The 19,983-nt window shown below is 60.1% G+C and overlaps 1 protein-coding gene across 3 annotated transcripts in view; it reads right to left on the bottom strand.

The window, feature by feature from the left end:
- Nucleotides 1-7,564: 7,564 nt before the first annotated feature.
- The window catches only part of PXDN (peroxidasin), a 62,404-nt gene continuing 49,985 nt past the window's right edge, over nt 7,565-19,983 (bottom strand). For 2 of the 3 annotated variants that reach the window (XM_040241549.1, XM_040241554.1), the window contains 7 exons: nt 17,728-19,231; nt 15,038-15,172; nt 14,568-14,776; nt 12,098-12,218; nt 11,830-11,962; nt 10,036-10,146; nt 7,565-9,386 (listed from right to left, as the gene is read on the bottom strand). In XM_040241549.1, the coding sequence (XP_040097483.1) occupies nt 9,267-9,386; nt 10,036-10,146; nt 11,830-11,962; nt 12,098-12,218; nt 14,568-14,776; nt 15,038-15,172; nt 17,728-19,231 (2,333 nt within the window). In that variant the 3' untranslated portion in view covers nt 7,565-9,266. The remainder of the gene's footprint in view (nt 9,387-10,035; nt 10,147-11,829; nt 11,963-12,097; nt 12,219-14,567; nt 14,777-15,037; nt 15,173-17,727; nt 19,232-19,983) is intronic. The other variant, XR_005721201.1, reaches the window with a different exon arrangement.

Below are 19,983 nucleotides of genomic sequence, written 5' to 3'. Positions count from 1 at the left end.
CGCGCTGTGTTTCCCGCCAAGGACCTCGGCTCCCTTGTATTAAAGCCGCGATTTGCCCGCGCAGCACTCGAACACGGCCGTGATGACAGCTTGCACCCCGGCTCTGACTGTGGCCAGCATGCCCACTTCCTCCCAAAGACCCCCTATTGCTGGAGGGTGGCTCGCTCCCTAGGAGGGGTTTTTCATGTGAGGGGCCGTGTCCTTAGCCCACAGGGGCAGCCCCGGTGGAGGGCACTGCCCCAGGCCACCCGATCATGGCCGTTTCCCAGGCTGTGAACGGGGCCTGGTGAAGGGGCACGGAGCTCATCTTTCTGGGGGAACCGACAATGGGACCTTGGAGGCCGCCGAGATCCACGTCTTCCGCTGAGAGTCAGGGCAGCTGCGAGAGGACGCAGAGAGGAGCTCGCCCACGGCCAGCCTCCCTGAGAACACTCACTTTCCCATGGGCCTCCCAGGGAAGTTCACCTGCCCTCCGTGGGCTGAGCTACATGCTCATCATTGACAACGAGGTTCTGAGGGCTCTAGGGTGTAATGCTGGGACTCCACGTACACCTCTGCGTTTCAGCCAGAGGGTGTCAGCTCAGCCTCTGAAACATCTCCTGGCGTCAACAAGACTCAGCGTCTGTCTCCAGGGGTGGAAGCAAAGAGGAAATCCACACCCAGTGACGTCTCCCTGCAGAAGGAAGGCACTCTTTGTCTTGTTTCACATGGAGAGAAAGGGAACCCGGAGAGGTCAGGCCAGGCCAAAAGGCAGGCAGGTGGAATGGAGGTGTCAGGAGAATAACGAAGAGCAGGCTGGCTTCCGCCCAGCACACTGACTCTTGTAACGAACAAGAAGGAAATCAAAGAAGCTCTCAGAGCCCAGAGATGAAAGGGTGATGCTTGAGACATCCTTGTGTTGCTGTTTAGTCGTCGCTCAGTCGTGTCTGTCTCTCTGTGACCCCGTGGACTGTAGCCCTGCAGGCTCCTCTGTCCATGGGCTTTCCCAGGCAAGAAGACTGGAGTGGGTTACCATTCCCTTCTCCAGGGGCTCTTCCTGACCCAGGAACTGAGCCCATGTTTCCTGCACTGGCAGGCGGATTCTTCACCACTGAGCCATCAGGGAAGTCCTTGAAATACCCAAACCACAGGTGAAGCTTAGATCGTCCCCAAGAGCCAGTCTCCTTCCTGTTCTCTGACCCCACGAGGCTGCAGCAGTGTTGGCCGTGGGTGAGTCACAGTGAGGAGAAGGACCCAGAGGCCAAGAGCACCTGGGCAACCCCGGGCCCTGCAGGGTCTCGCCAGAAGGAAGGGGCTTATGGGCAGTCCGCAGAGCTGGACCAGACCCAGACCCGGACGGTCACGCTCAGGTCCCCACGTGCTGACCCGGTCCAGCTGCCTCCCCAGCTCCCAAGGATCTGCAGGTCTGGAGCCCCCTGTGCTCCAGAAAGCCAGCTGAGGGCCTGACTCCAGGCCTTGTGCCTGGTCGTCCACTGAGTAGACTGGAGTTTAGAGTGGACTCGTTCTAAGATTTAGAGAAGAAAATGAAGTTTCTAGGTCTTTTCCTGGACCTGAAAACAGCATGTTTAAGGAGAACGGATGGTGGACTGTTTCAGCTCATTCTTAGGAAAATCAGGGGAGGCCCTGCAAGACCTCCCTGGGGTGTCTCTTCTCTGGGGCTCCATCTCCGTGGCCAGGAGGAAGCAGGAAGGAAGCACATTTCTCGTCTGCTCAGTGAGGGGTAGCAAGTCCGCCCCTCTCAAGGAGGGCTGCTGGCATCATGGCACAAGGTGAAAGGGAACCATCGCACCCCAGGGGCCAGGATGGCAGCCGCAGTGACCACAGGCGGTGCCACAGCCACGCGGCGGCTGGCAGCGGGATCCCTGCTCCCCGCACCCAGGCCCGCGGCTTCTAACCCTGTCCAGCAACCTCCTCCTCTCATATCTCGTCTTCTGATATGTTATTTGCAGAAACAAGATCATCGTGATCAGCCTCCCGGTGAAGATTCACCTTGAAGAGCACCGGAGCCGCTGCTGATGAAACGTGATCAGAATCAGCAGCGACTTCGTAAATTCCATTTTTATTTCATGGAGAGGTAGGTCAGGAAGAGCCCCTGGAGAAGGGCATAGCAACCTCCTCCAGTGTTCTTGCCTAGAGAATCCCATGGGCAGAGGAGCCTGGCAGGCTCCAGTCCCTGGCGTTGCAGAGTTGGACACGAGTGAAGCAACTTCGCATGCACGCAGGCACAGTTGATTTACAGTGCTTGTATGCAGCAAAGTGATGCAGTCATACACAGTATCTAGGCTCCTAACGCAGTCCCAGCAGCCTCGGCGTCTCGCACTTGGGGCACCTGGACCACTCTCTGATGTAGGCCATTGCAGCGTGTTGAGTAGGGCTCCCTGTTACCCTGTAGGTCCTTATTAGTTATCTGTCTCATACACAGCAGTGTGTGCACGGTAACCCCAGGTCCACCCCTGCCCACAGCCGTCCTGCTCCGGCCGCGTGAGCTTGCTTTCTGTGTCGTCGGTGAGTCGTCAGTCCCTGGTACCGTTTTTAGATTCCACACATAAATGACATCATAGGACGTTTGTCTTTGTCTGACTTGCTTCTCTGAGGACGATCACCTCTAGGCCCATCTTTGTTGTGGCCAATGGCACTGTCTCCTTCTTTCTTATGGCTGGGGAGCGGTCCATAGTGTATCTGTGCCAAGTAGGAATCCGTGGAGACAGAGGGAGGGGGCTCCCTAAGGAGTCTGTGACTGGCCGGGACGTAAGAGCTCAGGAAAGACACGTGGTGAGAGGAGGGCAGCCCCGGAGCACCTTCCGGAGGGGTCGGTTGCCAGGGGCTCAGGTGGGGAGCAGAGGAGGGTGCAGGGTCACGGGAATAGCTCAGGTAACGAGGATGTGGACAAAGGCAGACACAAACGCAGGGCAAGGGCATGGCAGGGGAGGGCCCGGCACTCAGTCCAGGGGAGGAGGCTGGGGCGGACGCTGCGTCCAGGAGTACCCCCCGACCCCGGCGAGAGCTGGGGTCCGCTGTCGGCCTCCCGTTTCCAGTTACTCTGGGCCAAACGAGGCGATCTCTTCATTAAAACTGTTGCCCTTCAGTTCAAGCAGCCTCTGGAATATTTCACGTCCTCTCCCTTTCCTGTTTGCAGGAAAACACAAGTCAGCGCTGACTGCTATTTTAAGAACTAATGGTGGGACGGGGGTAGCTCTCTAAGCCCAGAGGCTCCAGGAGCCTGGCTGGGCACACTCACGCATGTATCAGAGCCTGGGCCGTGCCAGGCACTCGGCCTGAACCCCTGCTGTCTGCACAGCAGGAACAGGTGGTGTGGGATTAAACTATATATATAAGCGGCCTGGGCGCAAAGTCCTGGTAAGCTAATAGAAACGTAGCTACAACTGCAGTCGAGCACAAATGAGAAGTCACATCTCAAGCATCCAGCCTCCCAAAGTTACAGCACTGCGATGTCTGCGGAGCACGCAGGGAGCTCGGGGCTTCTGGCGGCATCTGCGGGGAAGCATGGCAGGAAGTCGAGTTAGCATATGTGCTCACAGTCCCCAAGTCTGCTGAAATGAAAAGCTCTGGCCTCAGTGTCACGAGACGCGGGTCTGAGTCTCGGGTCCCCAGTTCCCAACATCTGTGAGTGTCAGGGGTCTCAGGCACAGAGTGCGACCCAGCCTGGCGGAGACGCTCCGTGGACAAGAGGCCAGGGTGGTACCACGTCCCGGGCCCTCTGACTCCACTGACACTGAAGCACATTTACAAGAAATGATGACCCCGGCTATTCTCTGAGTTAATTTCTGGTGCCGTAATTTCTAAAGAACACAAACGGCAGTGTTTTCCAGGAACTTCCCGTGAGAACAGCTGCAAGCTAAGTCACCCAGCAGAGGCTCCGTCCGTGGTCCCCGCTTTGTTTTGCTCAAAGAGGACAAAGCAGCAGGAGCGTGGTTCTGTGCTGGGAGGGGCGAGGGTGACGGGAAAGTGAGGGGCATGGGCGTCTCACGGCCCCGAAACGTGGGGCTTCCATCCAAGCCCATGACTGAGAGATTCGGCTTCGGTAAAACATATCCAGCAGGACCTTTTCTATGAAGCCTGAGGTGATGCTCCGTGTGCAAAAAGGGAGCGTACAGTGGAGATCAGACGACCCCACAGCCTCTCCTTCCCCAAACCTCCAGGACCGGGAAGCCACCTGGGGCTCATGCTTCCACCCTCAGACCATCTGTGCCAGCAACAAAGGACGCTCCACCCCCAGAGACACCGCAGGCCCACAGAGCAGCTGTTTCTGCCAGACAGGCTTCCTGGCAGCAGTGACTGGGCCAGCACTGGGCTGACGGTCAGACTCACAAAGGGGCAATCCCCGACTCCAAGCCCACTCTGTTAGTCAGAGCACCAGGCAGAGCTATTTGGGGAACGGCCCTGAGACCCGGCTGGGCTTCCTGCCTCTGAACAAAAAACTTCCGACGCTGAAGGAGAAAATACGACTGAGTCACTTTTAACAAATTTCACAGACGTTAAAATAGGCACCTCTGGAGTTTCTGGAACCTTCCAAATTCAAACATGTGACCTCACTGTCAATGCTCAAGGTTTGGGTTTGAGAGTATGTTACCATAAACACAGAAGGTGGAGAATCCACAGGATTTCGAGCGGAAGGCTTCACACTCCGCACCTGCAGAAGCGAGAGCACATCTGCCCAAGGCCTGCGCCACAGGAGCTGCCTTCAAGAATCAGGATGGTCCCCAAAGGGGCGCCCGCAAAGGAGGGAACGTTTTCTGAGAGGAGCCGATGCAGCAGGACAGACACGGGGCAGGACAGGACAGAGGACAGGCTTGGGACGGGCTGCAGGGACCCAGGTGGGTGCAGCTCTGGGACCCCCAGGGCTCCCTCCCCGAGGGTGGGCCTGGTGCCCGCGCCCCCGCCTCCTGCCCACTGTCTCTCCTCTGCAATTACAGGTCGACCCGCGCCACTGTTGAAGCCAGGGCTCCCACTGTCCATGGTGGGGATTCCAGGGCGTCCAGGGCTCTGGCAACTTTGGGGAGACCCACCCCGATCACTGTTCTGCTCCCTCATTTCCTGTCTCAAAGGTCCTGGGGTCCCGAGGCTGCAGCTGCAGGAGGCGATGAGCGGGTAAAACCAGAAAAACCTCAGATGCTTTCCTGAAACTTTGTTAGAAAACACTTTTTTTGCCCTGAATTACATTAAAAATGCATGTGACTCACTAAGCACATGAAAGAATCTTCTGGCAAATGGAACGCAGCCATTTACGTCACTGCCCGTGTGCTCACAGTCACGGTCGACTCTGTGTGACGCCGAGGACTGCAGCCCGCCAGCATCCTCTGCCCACGGGATTCTCCAGGCAAGAACAGCAGAGTGGGTTGCCACGCCCTCCTCCAGAGGATCTTCCCGACCAGGATCGGACCTGGGTCTCCTGCACTGGCCGGCAGGTTCTTTACCACTGAGGCACCTGGGAAGCCCCATTTATGGCCCTGAGCACACGTTTTTCCCCCACAGGAAACAGTTGCAAATATTTTAAGAAGGCACTAGGACTATTTCCTGGAGAAGGCAATGGCAACCCGCTCCGGTACTCTTGCCTGGCAAATCCCATGGACCGAGGAGCCTGGTGGGCTGCAGTCCGTGGGGTCGCTAGGAGTCAGACACGACTGAGCGACTTCACTTTCACTTTTCAGTTTCATACATTGGAGAAGGAAATGGAAACCCACTCCAGTGTTCCTGCCTGAAGAATCCCAGGGACGGGGAAGCCTGGTGAGCTGCCGTCTCTGGGGTCACACAGAGTTGGACACGACTGAAGCGACTTAGCAGCAGCAGCAGCAGGAATGTTTCCATACATTCTTTTTCTTTAAATGAAGACCTTATATTTTAAAGCAGATGTTAGGCTTACAAGAAAATTGAAAGTACAGAGATGTCCCTGCTCCCCAGTTGTTGAAATTGCTTAAATCTGTAATATCTAATGACTTCAGATTTTTATTATGAAATAAAATGTGCAAAAAATACCTAAAAGCCAATTGACAGCTTAATACTTTATTATAAAGAAACTCATGAAAACCACCAAGATCAGGAACTTACATGTTGTCATAACCATCTCAAAGATGGAAAAAAGGCTTTCCTAGTGGCTCAGATGGTAAAGAATCTGCCTGCAATGCAGGAGATACAAGTTCGATTCCTGGGTCGGGAAGATCTCCTGGAGAAGGGAATACCCACTCCAGTATTCTGGCCTGGAGCCTCCCACAGACAGAGGAGCCTGGCGGGCCACAGTCCACGGGGTCGAAAACTGCCGAACAGGACTGAGTGACAAACACTTTCACTTTTTCACTTTATCGTCTCAAGAGCCCTCCACGTGCCTCTTTTCAATTTCCGCCTAATCTAATCTCCCTGTTGGTTTTTTAATATCAATCTCTCGCCTTACTTTCTAAAGCAAGATGCAAATGACTCTTGCCGGTTTAACAGCATCCATCTTCTTTCCATTAAAATGGCATATGGCGCCAACTCTGTGTAGGGCCTGATCTGTCTCCTGGTGACTGCCGGGTGGCGAGCAGCTGAGCTCAGGTGGGCCAGTGAGCTGACCCCCTCCCCCTTGGGCACCATCCTCGGGCTGAGGCAGCTTCCAGGCGAGCAGCGTTGACCGTGAAACCCAGGTGCCCCGGGGGGGTCGGAGCTGCGCTCCACTGCTGGGCTTGCTCAGAACCTGCCCGAAGGCGGCTCTTCCCTCACTCCCCAGCTCAGACTGCTGCCCTTCCACGGCCAGTCCCCCCTCCAAGGCTGGTCAGCGCAGCAGCACGTCCACGGGGCTGGTCTCAGGGAAGTGGGGTACGTCCTGCCGGCCAGGCTCCAGGCCCACAGCCTAGCCCCAACGTCCCCCTCAGCCAGTGTCTCTGCCGGCCTTTGCCCACAAGCCCTTCTGCAGCCACCCCACCCGGGTCTCGGGGCTCTGGCTCCTGGCGATACTGAAACACCCAAGCACACGTGCGGGGGAAGTGTCTTCACCTCACAGAGTTGTCACGTGACATCCGTCACTGGAAGAAAGAGCTGAGTCCTTCTCCCTACCCGCCTCCATGAGCCACAAGACCCCCAGGAGACCATCAGTGATGTGGACTCAGCACGACTGTGGAAGTTCAAGGGTCTTGTTACGAGCTCTGAAAGGTCTGGCAACTTAAAAATATTCAACCCTCCATCTTCCCCTGACCTATTTTTTTCTGATAGTGTTTCCATGGACAGCCATGATGCTCCTGCAAGGACCCCTCATATGACCTCCAGGCCCTTCAGGACCCCATCTTGTATCCCGCCTGGGCCCAGGGCACCACAGGCTGCACAGCTGTCCACAGCATTTCCGGCCACAGAGCCAGCAACGTCGGGGGGTGGGACAGGGGCTGCAGCTCACCCCGACCCGCCCAAGACTCTCAAAAGGTGGCCAGCTCGGTCCCCCGGAGAGCACCCGGCCACGGGGAAGAGAGACGAGTCTCTTCGAATATCCCTGAGTCGCCCTTCCCCTTTCCCGTCTCTCTGTGAAGGGCCTAGCCCCTCGGGGACCCGCCTCCCCATCGGCTCATGAAAGGAAGACCCGTGCTCTGTTTGAGAACGTGGCCCGTTTATTGGAACCAAAAGGCATCGTTACATAGTGCAAACGTCTCTTTGGTGACGGGCTGATTACAGTGAACAGGAAAAAGGCACTTGGAACGCCTGGCTGGAAGGGCCAGGGAGCATGTACACACGGTGTCCTCCGCGGGGCTGCTGCAGGGCGCGCACACCACCCCCCGCCCCAGCCGCAGAGCTTCCCAGGGACTCAGACGGCCGCCTGGCGGGCAGGACAAAGCCACCCCAGTCCCCACGCCCTCCGCACGAGGGCGCCTTCACACTCCACGTGCTCCAGAATGTGGGATCTCATACCTGAGCAACTTACGTAATCGTCCACCTCAAAGCGAACCATTTCCTGTCTGCAGAGATGGGTGCCAAGGTCTGATTTTTTACCCAGTCTGCCCTGCTATGTGAAGAGAAGCCCTGTGCCCGGGAACACTGGAGCTGGTACTGATCCGATCACCAGTGATGTGCGCTCAGAAGTCCAGCCGACCGTGTGTAGAGCCACCGCTCGCCCCCCCGGCTGGAATGTGACCCCGCAGGCACTGGGGTCTCCTGCTGCGGGGAGGAGGAGGGCTGGGCTGGAACCAGGCTTTCAAAGCGCCTGGCACCTGCTGGACGCCTCCTGGAGACCTGCCTCTTCTCCCCCGCGCCCGTGACAGGAGGCACAGGGTGCCACCAGCTCCAGGCTCGCCCAGGTGGACCGAGGCGGCCGGGTACCCAGAGGGTCTCCCGTAGGAAGCGTGGGCGGGCACCGTGTGGCTGGCGCTGGACACTCAGGTCTGAGAACCGAGCGGGAGACCCAGGGACCTGTTTCTCAGAACACAGGCCACTTTGCATTTGGAACCAAACAGGAGGTTCTGGTCGGGTAGAAACACAGAGGCCACGAGGTATGAAAGTTGTTTCTCACTGAATCCGACGAGGACTCGAGCGGAGTGGACGTGCTGTTTCTGCCGTATCTGAAGCTAAAACATGGGTGAGATTTTATCCAACATCATACGCGGCGGGGACACGAATGAGGTATAGGGACCGGCTGCTTTTCTCGAGCGCACTCTCATAACCTGAAGTCAGAAAGTCCCCGACACTCGTGCTCCTCCCGGCGTTGGAACAGGGATGCAGAGCGGGCTGGCTCGTCTGTGGACGCGGGCGGGCGAAGCCGGGAGGCCGTGGGTGATGCCGGTGGGGACGTCCTGCCTGGTCCACACCCGGCAGCGGGAGTGCAGCGGCTTCTCCGGCGGGGCCGCGGAGCTGCAGGGGCCGGGGGCGGGGGCGCGGGGGGGCTTGTGCTGGCCGCCCGCGCTGCCGCCACACGTCCGTGCAGACTGCTGTTTGCCAGGGACGGATTCTCTTTCAAATCCTGCGTCCCTCCTCCGCTGGCTCCGCTCTGCACGCTCCTGGCGCCGGGACCAGGGGGACTAACTTTCAGTTGAGAAGAAACGGTGATACTAGGTGAAATCAATTAGGAGCCTAAATGATTGAACTGTGCAATTTAATAGTAGCACCAATTTTTCATTTAAAAAAATTAAATAGGAACCTGAGAAAGCTCAACATGGAGTCAGGACACGTGTCTGCCCTGTGGTCTGCTGGCGAGCGCTCAGGCCGGGGTTCCCCGAGCCACAGCCCCCGTACCCCAGCCTCGCCGCCTGTGAGGCCTCGCTCCCGGGGGCCGGGACAAGCTCCAGGCTCGCAGACTCTCAGGGCTGCGCCCCTGTGGAGTCTCCTGGGCACACAGGACAGCAGGCCCCGCCGACCCTGGCAGGCGCTGGGCAGTCAGCCGGCTGACAAGTCTCCACGAAGCAGGTGACCTGCCCATCCTGGAGGGGAGAGCACGGAGTTGTCAGCCCCGGGAGCCGCCCTGGGTGTGCCCGGCCCACTGGGCTGGCCTCCTTGGGGGGGTTCTGGGGTTAAAGGGCAGCTGACTCCCCTCCACAGCGGACACCCCGCTCCTTCCAGAGGCTCTCTGCTGCCCCCAGCTGTCAGCCTCACCCTGGGGGGGCCCGGGGATCACATCCCTGCATGCTGAGCAGACTGGCTGCAGAGGAGCTGGGCGGCAGGGCTGTGTCCAAACCAGACAACAGCAGGGACCCCAGACCGCTGCTCTGCCCGCCCGGGGGACAGACCTGTCCCCAGCTGGCTCCCAACTCCACCCCAAAGTCCCTTCTGGGCTGGGCTGCCGCCAGGCCCGCCCCCGAGGCCCCCGCTGCCTGCTCTGTCCACTCGCTCCGAGACAGGCAGCTGCCCCTCCTCGCCTGTGTGGACACTCCCATGCTGACCAGGCTCAGCGGGGTCCCCATACGGTTCTGGGGGGAGAGCCCGTCAACCTTCACGTACAGTTCTGGGGGGAGAGCCTGTCAACCTTTACTTATGGTTCTCGGGGGAGAGCCCCAGATCCCTAGGGAAGAAAGAGGGGACCCCACAGCTGAGAGCTGCAACCCCCCGGGGCCTGCCCGGGCACACACTCACGTGGCATTCACAAGCGGTGCAGGGATCCCGCGTCCACTCAGCCCCGTCTGCGTGCGAGCTGCCGTCTGCGTCCACGCAGTCTGTGCTGAGCCGAGACTCGAGTTTCTTTATCTGCAGCAAAGCAGACGCGCAGGCGCTTGGACACGGCTCAGCGCCCGCTCCCACTCCGCCACTAGAGATAACGTCTCAGGACGGACGAGAGAGACCCCAAACCCGAGAGAGACAATGGGGCTGAGAGACCCCAAAGCCCCTTCCTGGAGCTTCCAGCACGTCCCGAACCTGCATGACAACTGCCTGACGCCCCCACCACCCCCGTGTCTGAGGCCAGAAGTGCCTGGGCCAGAAATGCGGTTCAGTGGTGCGTAAAGAGGAAGAGAGGACCCTCAGACAGGAGCAAAGAGGAGGCTGACGCCGGACTGGGCAACAAAAACGTTCTCAGCGGCTTCTCAAAGCAGTGCTGGGCTGGGACCACTCCGGAGCCCGATGGCACTCGGCCCTGCTGGGGGCAGTGCTGAGGCTGACGGAGGCTGGGGGCCCTTGGGCCCTGGTCGTGACAGTCCAAGAGCCCTGGCCCAGCTCCCTCGGGGGCACCTGAGGGGGAGAACCCCCACTCCGCCCCGACCACTGAGACCGAGGCCCAGGAGAGGCGCTGGGGGGGTGCCGACCACTGAGATAGGTCCAGGAGAGGCGCTGGGCAGGGCGAGGCGCTGGGGGGGCTCTCGCTGCCCTGCCTGTCTCCTTCCTTCCTCAGGCAGCCTGACGCATCTGAGCAGAGTGGTCTGAACCCCCACCCTGCCCTCCGCCCCTTCTCGGGAGTCGGGGGTCCAGCCACCTGGACGCAGGCACCAACCCCATGGTGGGTGCAGCCCCCATGGCTGGGCCCTCGGCTTGCGAGGGTTTGTGTCAATGGCTCCAGGCGCGGGGGAGCTTCCCGCCCGGGCCCCGACCCTGCAGGGTGCTGAGCCGGGCTGTGCCCTCCCTCCTGCCTGTGGCTGGCTCAGCCAGCACCCAGGGCCCCCAGGGCAGAGGAGACGCCACAGGGCAGACACACAGCAGCTACGGAGTGGCCAGCACGCCTCTACTAGGGGCTGAACAGAAGACGCCGTGTCCCCCGAGCTGAGGACCAAGGCTCCCAGAGGCGGGAGGGACCTCCAGCATCCAAAACCCTCCTCAGCACGACCTGAGATCTGCAGACTTCTCAGCCCGACAGCTCACTCCCCACTCCCGCTACAGGAATGCACGCAGAGACCCCCGTGTGTGCCCCAGGGTGGGGTGGGGCATTGCCCTCTGCAGGCCCTAGGGACGGGCCCAGGACCCGTCTGGGGATATGTAGCCGCCCCCCACCCCACCATCCAAGGGCACCTGACCTCCGTCAAACCCCGCGCCTCTGGGAGCAGGGGCTTAACCGCCATCCCTGGAGGGGCAGGTCTGGGCAGGACTCAAGGCTTGAATTCTGCGTGGCCCTGCCCTTGAGCCGCTCACGGTGTGTGGGCTCCGTGGCCGCTCTGCCCAGCATTCCAGGGGACCCTGTGCCCCTTCTCATGCTGAGGACCCCCGGTCTTGTAAGCCCAAGCGCAGCTCCGTGAGGCCTGGCTGGAGCCAGGTCGAAAGCAGAGAGAGAAATGTGGCCTCGCTGAGGCTCCAGGGCTGGGGACAAAGGGCTGCCCAAACACACTCTCCTCACAGCCACAGAGGGAGACATGCAGGCCGGACGGGAGGCTGGGGGGCCGGGGGCCCAGTGGGGTCGGGGCCGGGGGCCCGGCGGGGTAGGGGTGGGGACGGGGAGGCGCCCACCTGCTTCCTGAGGTCCATGATGGTCTTCTGCATCTCCAGGACAAACTCCCGGAAGTCGCTCGTCCCTGCCCCTTGCGGCTGCTCCAAGGAGGGGTCTGTGGTGTTACTGGGAGGTGCCCGGGGCTTCCCGGCTCTGCTCAGAGAGGCAAGGGGCGCTCAGGGATGGAGCTGCTGGCGTGGGCTCCCGGGCTGCAGCGCAAGGCGCGTGGACGGGCAGACGCTCGGGGCACCCCACACGCCTGAGGGCCAGCCGGGGGCTCAGTTGTACCTTGGCACCTTCCCGGGCCCTGTCTCCCTGGCTGGCTCATCCTCCTGGTAGCTGAACTCAAGAGACCGCCTGCCTCGGAAGTGGTAGGAGAAGGCGTTGAACTGGCCCCGGGTTCTGCAGTCTGTGAGCAAAACGTACACACGTCAGGGTCGGCGACTCTCACTAACGACATCAAGGAAGTCTGGGCAAGAACCATCCCTCCTGAAGGACACAAGAGGCGCTCACATCGCAGGGGGCGGAGGCACCCTGCATTCAGCTCCCTGCTGCCCTGGGTGAGGGGCCCTGGAGCCTGTGGCACCCCCATGCTCCCCCGGCACAGCCCAGCCCCCGAGTGGGGCACACACCTGCCGTCCTGCCCGACCCAGGAGACTTTATTTCAGTAATTTCTACGGTTATTTCAAAACGGCACACAGCAGTGGGTTCCTCTCTATGACTCATCAGCCCACAGAGAAGCTGAAATCCATCACTTTGATCCAAAGAAAAAGATGTTCCCAGATGGAGCTTCTTGGGTTTCCAACATGTGCTACTTCCATACTTGGATTAAACAAAAACACGACTGAGACGCAGCTCAAGGCTGTATCAAGCGGCCCTTTCGTCCTCAGGGAAGTGAAGCGCTAACAGCAGTCGACACTTGGTCCTGTAAACTGAACTCTTTCCTGCCACTTTTTAGGTATGACTTTTGGACTAAAAGAAAAACCGATAAAGCTCCTAAAACAACTCTTTTAAGTTGTGTCACCTCAGGGCTGTGCCTTCGACAGCCAAGAGGAGAGGAATCCAGAAGAAAGGAGGTCAGAGCTATGCCAAGTACCTACATCTCTGCCGTCCAGCTGAAGAGGCTTGGGGATGGACAGAGGACGAGTCTGGATCAGGGTTCAGGCTCTCAGAGGACTTGGGTTTGGGGCAAAAAACCAGCAAACCTGAATTCATCCCTCCCTCGACAGCTACAGGGAGTCTGGTAAAGCTATCAGAAAATGGAGTTTCTGTATCTAAAAAGAACTGGCTTTTCCCTATGATTTTCAAATAGAACTGCTTTCTGTAAACACAAAAATGAAATTCTTTGCCATATATGTGGAAAACTGTTGCAACCTTAATAAATGAAAGTATTTTATTTTTTAAGAAAGAAAAACAAGATCCCAAGTTCCCAAGAGCTATAAAGAATTAAATGCTTTGCAAACTTGGGCATATACAGAGCAAAACTTTAAATTTTAAGTGAATTCTACAACATTGCAAATCACATTCATCAAATACACATATATTTAGCATATTATGCATTATACACATGTCATATATGTGCAGAGAGAGGCCACAAATACTCACATCACACCCATACACACAGAACATGTATCAACCCAGATTTCAATACTTGCTAGTGAAAAGAACCTCAAATTAACCCCAATTACTAATGGGAACGACCTAGCCTGGACTTCTTCAGGAGAAGACATGGGAGAGAAAACTGGATTCTGCACTTGTGTCCACCGGCATGGTGGGCCAAGGGCTGGGGCTCGGGGCCACCTCGTCCACAGCTGTGTGGCCCGAGGGGTCACCCGGGCTTGCAGCCCCGAGATCTCGCCACAGGAACGGGCCCTCGGTGTTTCCCTGCTGCAATGTCCCCTGGGTCTCTGATCACAGTCTGAATAAAGCCAAAGCTACGTTCAAACGAGAATGCGCAGTCAGGGTCAACCGCGACCCAGCAGGCGGAGCAGGCACCTCCAGGGGACAGTGGCCCCCCTGCAGCCTGGACAGCACACCCAGAAACGGGCTTCCCGGGCTCCCAGAGGCCTGCGGGCCTGCCATGGGCCCTCGCTTCCTCAGAAGTGTTCACAGCATGCCTCTGCTTACAGAAGTTATTCTAGGCATTTAGGACACACAGCACACACTTAAGAAGACCAACTTTATGTCTGACACACTTTTCACTTGTTTCTTATTCATCTTTTACCTGCAGGTTCGATTCATCCTCGTTTAGTCACCAAGTTGTGGCCGACTCTTTTGCAACCCCATGGACAGTAGGCACCAGACCAGGCTCCCCTGTCCATGGGACTCTCCAGGCAAGCATACTGGAGTGGGTAGCCTATCCCTTCTCCAGGGGATCTTCCCGACCCAGCGATCCAACCGGTCTCTCCCGTACTGCAGGGAGATTACCACTGAGCCACAGGGAAGCCCACGGGTGCAAACAGGCCGGCTACCAAATGCAGATGCGTGGGAGGTGGTCAGGAAGCACCAGGCACTTCCGGTGTTAACGTTCTGCCCTCTGTTTCTTTCACTGAGTACCAGCTCTCATACGAACTCCTTCTCTTGGCTTTACAAACTCGGCACAGCCACTCACCACATCCAGGTTCCACAGCGCTGCACAGTGGGGACGCCCAGGGTGGACTGGCCCCCAGGCCCCCCATCTCTGCCCGCTTCCCCTGCTGTGCTGACCGCAGCCCGTGCTCCGCCCGGCTGTCAGCGCAGGGTGGGAACCCGAGCCCACCTTCACAGCAGTCCTGCCACACTCGGAGGTCCACGCGGGGGATCTCGTCGCAGCTACTGTAGCCGTGCGGGAACTCGGCCACGCGGAACACGTCCCTCTGCACACGCGTGATGTTGTCGGCGTTGTCGCACACAATGCGGGCCAGCGAGCTCTGCTTGATCTGGGTGAGCTGGGCAGGAGTGAAGACCCCCGGGTTCTCGTACCACAGCCTGCATCCCCGGAGCGAGAGCGAGGTCAGAGAGAGCCTGGCGAGGCCGCAGCCCCAGGAGCCGGTTAAGACGGTCCTCACGCTCAGCTCTGCTCACGACGCAGACCTGAGAGTCACGTGCTTAGGTGACAGAGCTCTGAGCGACCCGTGAAGCAGAGAGAGAAGTCCACACCAAGACCAGCAGCGGCCACTGCTGAGCCAGCACCGGCCACTTTCCGGGAACACCCCTGCACGGGGCGCCCGCTGAGCTCCCGGGGCTTACCTGTCCCCGTCCCGAAGGCGCCTGAACTGCGTGCTGAGCAGACACATCAAGGTGGGTCCCAGGCGGCTGCCAGGCACCAGGTCCTCCACCATGAGGGCTGGGAACAGGTCGATGTTGAGCGGGGAGCCATACAGCCTGCAAGACGGAGCGGAGCCTCAGACTCAGCGCCGGGGCCCAGGGAGGACCAGGCGCACGGTTGTGTCCGACCCTCTGTGACCCCGTGGACGGCAGCCCACCAGGCTCCTCTGTCCCTGGGATTCTCCAGGCAAGGATACTGGAGTGGGTTGCCATTTCCTCCTCCAGAGGATCTTCCCGACCCAGGGATCGAACCTGAGACTGACTCCCACATGGCAGAGATTCGCTACCATCTGAGCCAGCAGGGAAGCCCAAGATGAGTGTGGTCAGAAGTGGGATTCGAACCCACGTCTCCAGGGAAGGCTGCGGCCTGAACCAGCGCCCTCGACTGCTCGGCCAGCCTGACGTGGTGGAGAGCACGGCAAGAATGGAAAAAGCCTCATGCTGTTCACCATCACCATTTGACGTGATTCAGACTTTCATTTAACAATGACAATCCAGCTCCCTCTTTAAAGCATCTATCAGTCATATTTTAAGAAACATTCCTGCTTCCTGTTTATACATGATAAAATACACACAGAGAGATATTTATTATACAAAGTTTAAGGAAGCCCAGAAAACGCAGGGAAGGAAATTAAAACCAAACATTCCTGGCCACTCAGAGACAACCTGAGGTCTTAGCGTAAACCTTCCACAGCCCGTCACGGACGCACGTGGAGACGAAGCTACGAACAGCTGAAGACACGCGCTCCGAAGACACTGGCCTTCTACCCAACACGGAAAAGGCATTTCCTGCGAGGAGACCACTCACTAACGGGCACCGACCGTGCCGAAGGCTAAGTCAGCACGGCTTAAACATTCAGGAACAACCGCTTTCGCCAAACTCTTCCAAGTCCTACGCATCCTGTAATTGAGAAGCCTCTTCCACCTCCTCGGACCCGGGACGCTGACCTTGGGCAAGGGTGGGCAGGGCCTTCTTCAGAGCTGCTCATCTCGGGAGTGGGGTCAGCGTGAGGCTGCCCTCTCCACCCCCAAGTTCAAGGACCTTCACGCTGAACTTCAGTTCAGATGGAAATTGTCAGGAAGAGCCAGGCGAGTTTGGTTCTCTACCTGAGGGGGCTTTTCCCAGAGGAGACGCCCCGTTCCCAGGTGGGGCTCCCCCTCTCTCTGCCCCGACCTGAACGGTCAGCCTGCAGGGAGGCCCCCACGCTGGAGGCGCAGACTCAGACAGAGGGAGGGCGCCTGGCTGGTCACAGCCCCCAGCCCAGCTCACTCTCCACTCACAGCAGGCTGCTGGGAATGGATCTGGTCAGACGCCACCGACCCAGCAGGGACCATTTGCTCCTGCACCTCCGTCCAGAGGCCTCCCTTCCCTGGCGGGCTCGCGGGCCGGGGCTGGGACCCCCTGTCCTGCGTCGCCTCTCCTCTGGGACACCCCTCTCACTCCCACTCTCAGTGGGGCCTGACGCAGGGGAGGGGAGACGTGGGACCCTGGAGTGGGCGGGTCATGCACTCGGCCGAGGGCCCGCGACCCCCAACAGGGCTGGGCTGGAGAGCAGGTCCTCCACATGGTGGTGATGTAAGTCGGGCAAGGGACAAACCCTGGGGAAGTGACCTTGTCCCTCTGGACGAGAACAACAGAGGATATTCAAGCGTGAAAGACACAGACCATACGCAAGGTCTTGGACAGGAGGGTGTTCGTCTATGAACCCGGCCACCTGATGCTGTGACTTAAACCAAGACTGGAGCATGTCAAGCTGAGTAAACGACAATGCTCACTTACTTACAACGTGCCGTGAATCATGAGTAAGGCGCCACTTTCCCCAGAAGGCATGGGCCCAGCCCCAGGGGAGCACAGCTGAGCCTCAGGGTTACGCCTATAACTTAGGAGCCAGCGGCCCACCTTCTACGGAACAGGAGAGTCCGGAGCACACCCAGAGTGAGCCTTTACAAGAAAGCATCATTTTTCTTTCTAAAACGACTCTTTCAAACGTGAGGGAACTGACTGCACAGGCACAGGGGCCAGCTGACCAGTGGCTGCGAGGGTCCCCGTGAGTGGCCACCTCCACTAAAGACCAGCTCGGAAGCACCGGGATGAAGGACGTGAAACACAGGACCGGAGGAGCCAGAGTCGACTGGACACAAGGAGAGAGGCTGGTGGGTCTTGAGAGCTCAGTCAATCCACGCTCTGGATGCACAGGCCCTGGTGAGCAGGCTGGCGTGGCGGGAAGCCCCTCTCAGCAGGCCTGATGAGTCCAAGCTCGGCCGCTGCTTTGCCCCCAGGAGGACAGGCTGCCCAGGGCTTCCCGGGGCCCCTGCTCTGTGCAGCAGGTCTCCTCACACCTCTGTCCCCCCAGCCCAGGGACGTCTCTCCCGGGAAGGGCTGAAGCTGCCGCCTCCAGGGCAGGGACCCGGGAGACGTGGACAAACCTCAGGGCTCAAGACTCAGCGTCCTGCCGGCACTGGGGCCACTGCTTGGGCTCCGGGACCACAGCAGGCGCACTCAGCAGCACCCCCTCTTTAAACTCCAGACTCCACCCCACCCGCCCGGGCTCGGCCGGCACGGGCGGAACCTCGGCTCCCGAGAGCTCGCCCCCTGCGCCCCCCGCACCCACCGCTGCAGCTTCTCCCGGATCTCGGGGCTCCTGATCTCGTTCTTCAGGTCCTCGAAGGTGTGGGGGGCCGACAGGTTGCAGTAGACGCGGTACTCGTGGTAGGGCGGGATGCCGTGGTCCCGGCCGCGCTGGATGTTGATGGCGGCCAGGTCCAGCGCCACCGTGTGTGCCATGGAGAAAAGCCGCTCGGTGAGCTCCGTGTTGAGCAGCTGGGATGGCACGCGCATTTTGCCGGGCACGCCGAACAGGCCGCGGAGCAGCGGGTCGATGCCGCCCTCGTTGACGATGCGGAAGGGGGAGAAGAAGGCCTTGTGCAGTGGCACGTGGCCCAGCGCCAGCGGCTGGAAGTCCTCGTCTAGCCGCTGTAGCACAGGGTTGACGAGCGTGTGGCCGAAGCGGAAGGCAGCCGTGGCGAAGGCGTTGACGATGCCGGCGTTGACGCCCGGGTCGTAGCCGCGGTACTCGCCCAGCATCTTCATGCCCGCCTCGCCCAGCACCTTGGGCAGCCAGTGCTGGAAGGTGATATGCTGCATCAGGGCACCCACCACCTTGCGGGCCTCGTGGTAGACCGTGTCGCCGTCCCAGTGCGGGTTCAGCGCCAGCAGCTCGGTGGCCACGCGGTTGTGCTCGCGGAACCAGAGCGTGTGCATGCTGGTGAGGCCCAGCTGCTCGTTGGCGCGGTGGTCGCCGGCCAGGAAGCAGGGGATGGGGCTCTCGTTCTCATCCCGCATGCACTCGGTGGGCGGCCCGGTGGCGAAGGGCAGCAGCGGCTTGCCGGAGCGCTGCACGATACCCTGGCGCAGCAGCCCGCGCTGGCTGGCCAGGTCGCGGACCGCGCGGGCCTCGTGCTCCGAGCTGCCGTACACGTTGGAGGCGTCGATGTAGGACGTGAGCTGGTTGATCTGCTCGCGGGGGTACACGGAGTTCATGAGCAGCGAGGTCATGCCGCTGCCGCACACGGGGCTGGAGCGCACGAAGAACATGCAGCGTGCCCCGCTGCGTGCCCGCGGGTCGTCGGGCGGCAGGGCCACCGAGAAGCAGGGCGGGTCGTTGCTGCAGGCCGAGCTGCAGTGCTGCCCGTCGGAGAAGCGGGCCTGGCTCAGGGCCACCACCGTGGAGTCCAGGTCGTGGTCCAGGAACTGGCCCCACTGCATGAGCATGTGTGTGAGCTGCTCGTCCGGGGTGACGGCCTCCGAGCCGATGAGGGCCGTGGACACCAAGCGGGGCATGGGCAGTGGGTGCCCGTGGTAGCGCCGGCCCGGGTCGACGCCGCGCGGCGTGTTGAAGCCGTTCTCGTACACGGCCTTGAGCAGGCGCTCGAAGGCGGTGAGCGAGGCGCCCCACATGGGGTGCTGCAGGTTGTTGCAGGTGCCGTCGTGCGTGCGGTACTTCTGGTGGAAGCACATGTCCGAGCAGTTGTTGACGCGCCGGTGGGCTGTGCAGCCCGACAGGTTGGCGATCAGGCTCAGGTACTGCGGGGACACGAGGTCGTTGTAGTGGTAACCTGGCCGGGGGGGGGGGCGGGACACGCGGCTTAGCGACCCGAGGCTGGGCCTGCTGGACCCGACTCGTGCAGGGACCCGGGAGGGGGAAGGCAGGGCGGTGAGCAGGTTCCAGGAGGATTGGACCTGCCACACCAGCGCCCGCTCCCGCCACAGGCCCTCCTGGGCCAGACGCCCAAGGATCCACGCTCACGACACTCTGGCTGGACACATCCAGAGCATCTCAGAGCCCAGCAGGGTCGACTAGACCTGGACTTACAGGAAACGGGAGCCAGAGCCCCTCTGCAGAGGACAGCGTCCTCAACACCCACACAAAGGACAACGAAGACCCGGGGATGAGTCTGTCCGGGCCGGGGAGAGGCGATCGGACACTTGGGGAGGTGGGCTGTGCCAGAGGAGCTTTGAAGGGACAGGACGCCAGGCTCCCAGTGCCAGCTGGCATCCAGTATCAGACAGGACGCTGGGCTCCCAGCGCCAGCTGGCATCCAGCATCAGGCTCAGACCCGAAACTCTGGCAGCTCCCGCCTCCCAGAGAGAAAGTAAGGGTGGCTCTCTGCTCAGTCATAGCCGCCCCGAGGAAGCCCAGTCCTGGGCCCAAGAGCCAGCCCGGCCCGGGAAGCGCTGTCTCCCACACGTTGCCTGGGCGCTCACCCCCTGGGGTCCCACAGGGCCTCACGGTGGCAGGGGGGCCATGCCACGGGCAGGGGGAGGGTGGCGGGGGGGCCATGCCACGGGCAGGGCGAGGGTGGCGGGG

The sequence above is a fragment of the Oryx dammah genome, unplaced genomic scaffold (assembly GCF_014754425.2).
Source record: "Oryx dammah isolate SB20612 unplaced genomic scaffold, SCBI_Odam_1.1 HiC_scaffold_1, whole genome shotgun sequence".
Lineage (NCBI taxonomy): Eukaryota > Metazoa > Chordata > Mammalia > Artiodactyla > Bovidae > Oryx > Oryx dammah.
This window is presented reverse-complemented; position numbering and strand designations above follow the sequence as displayed.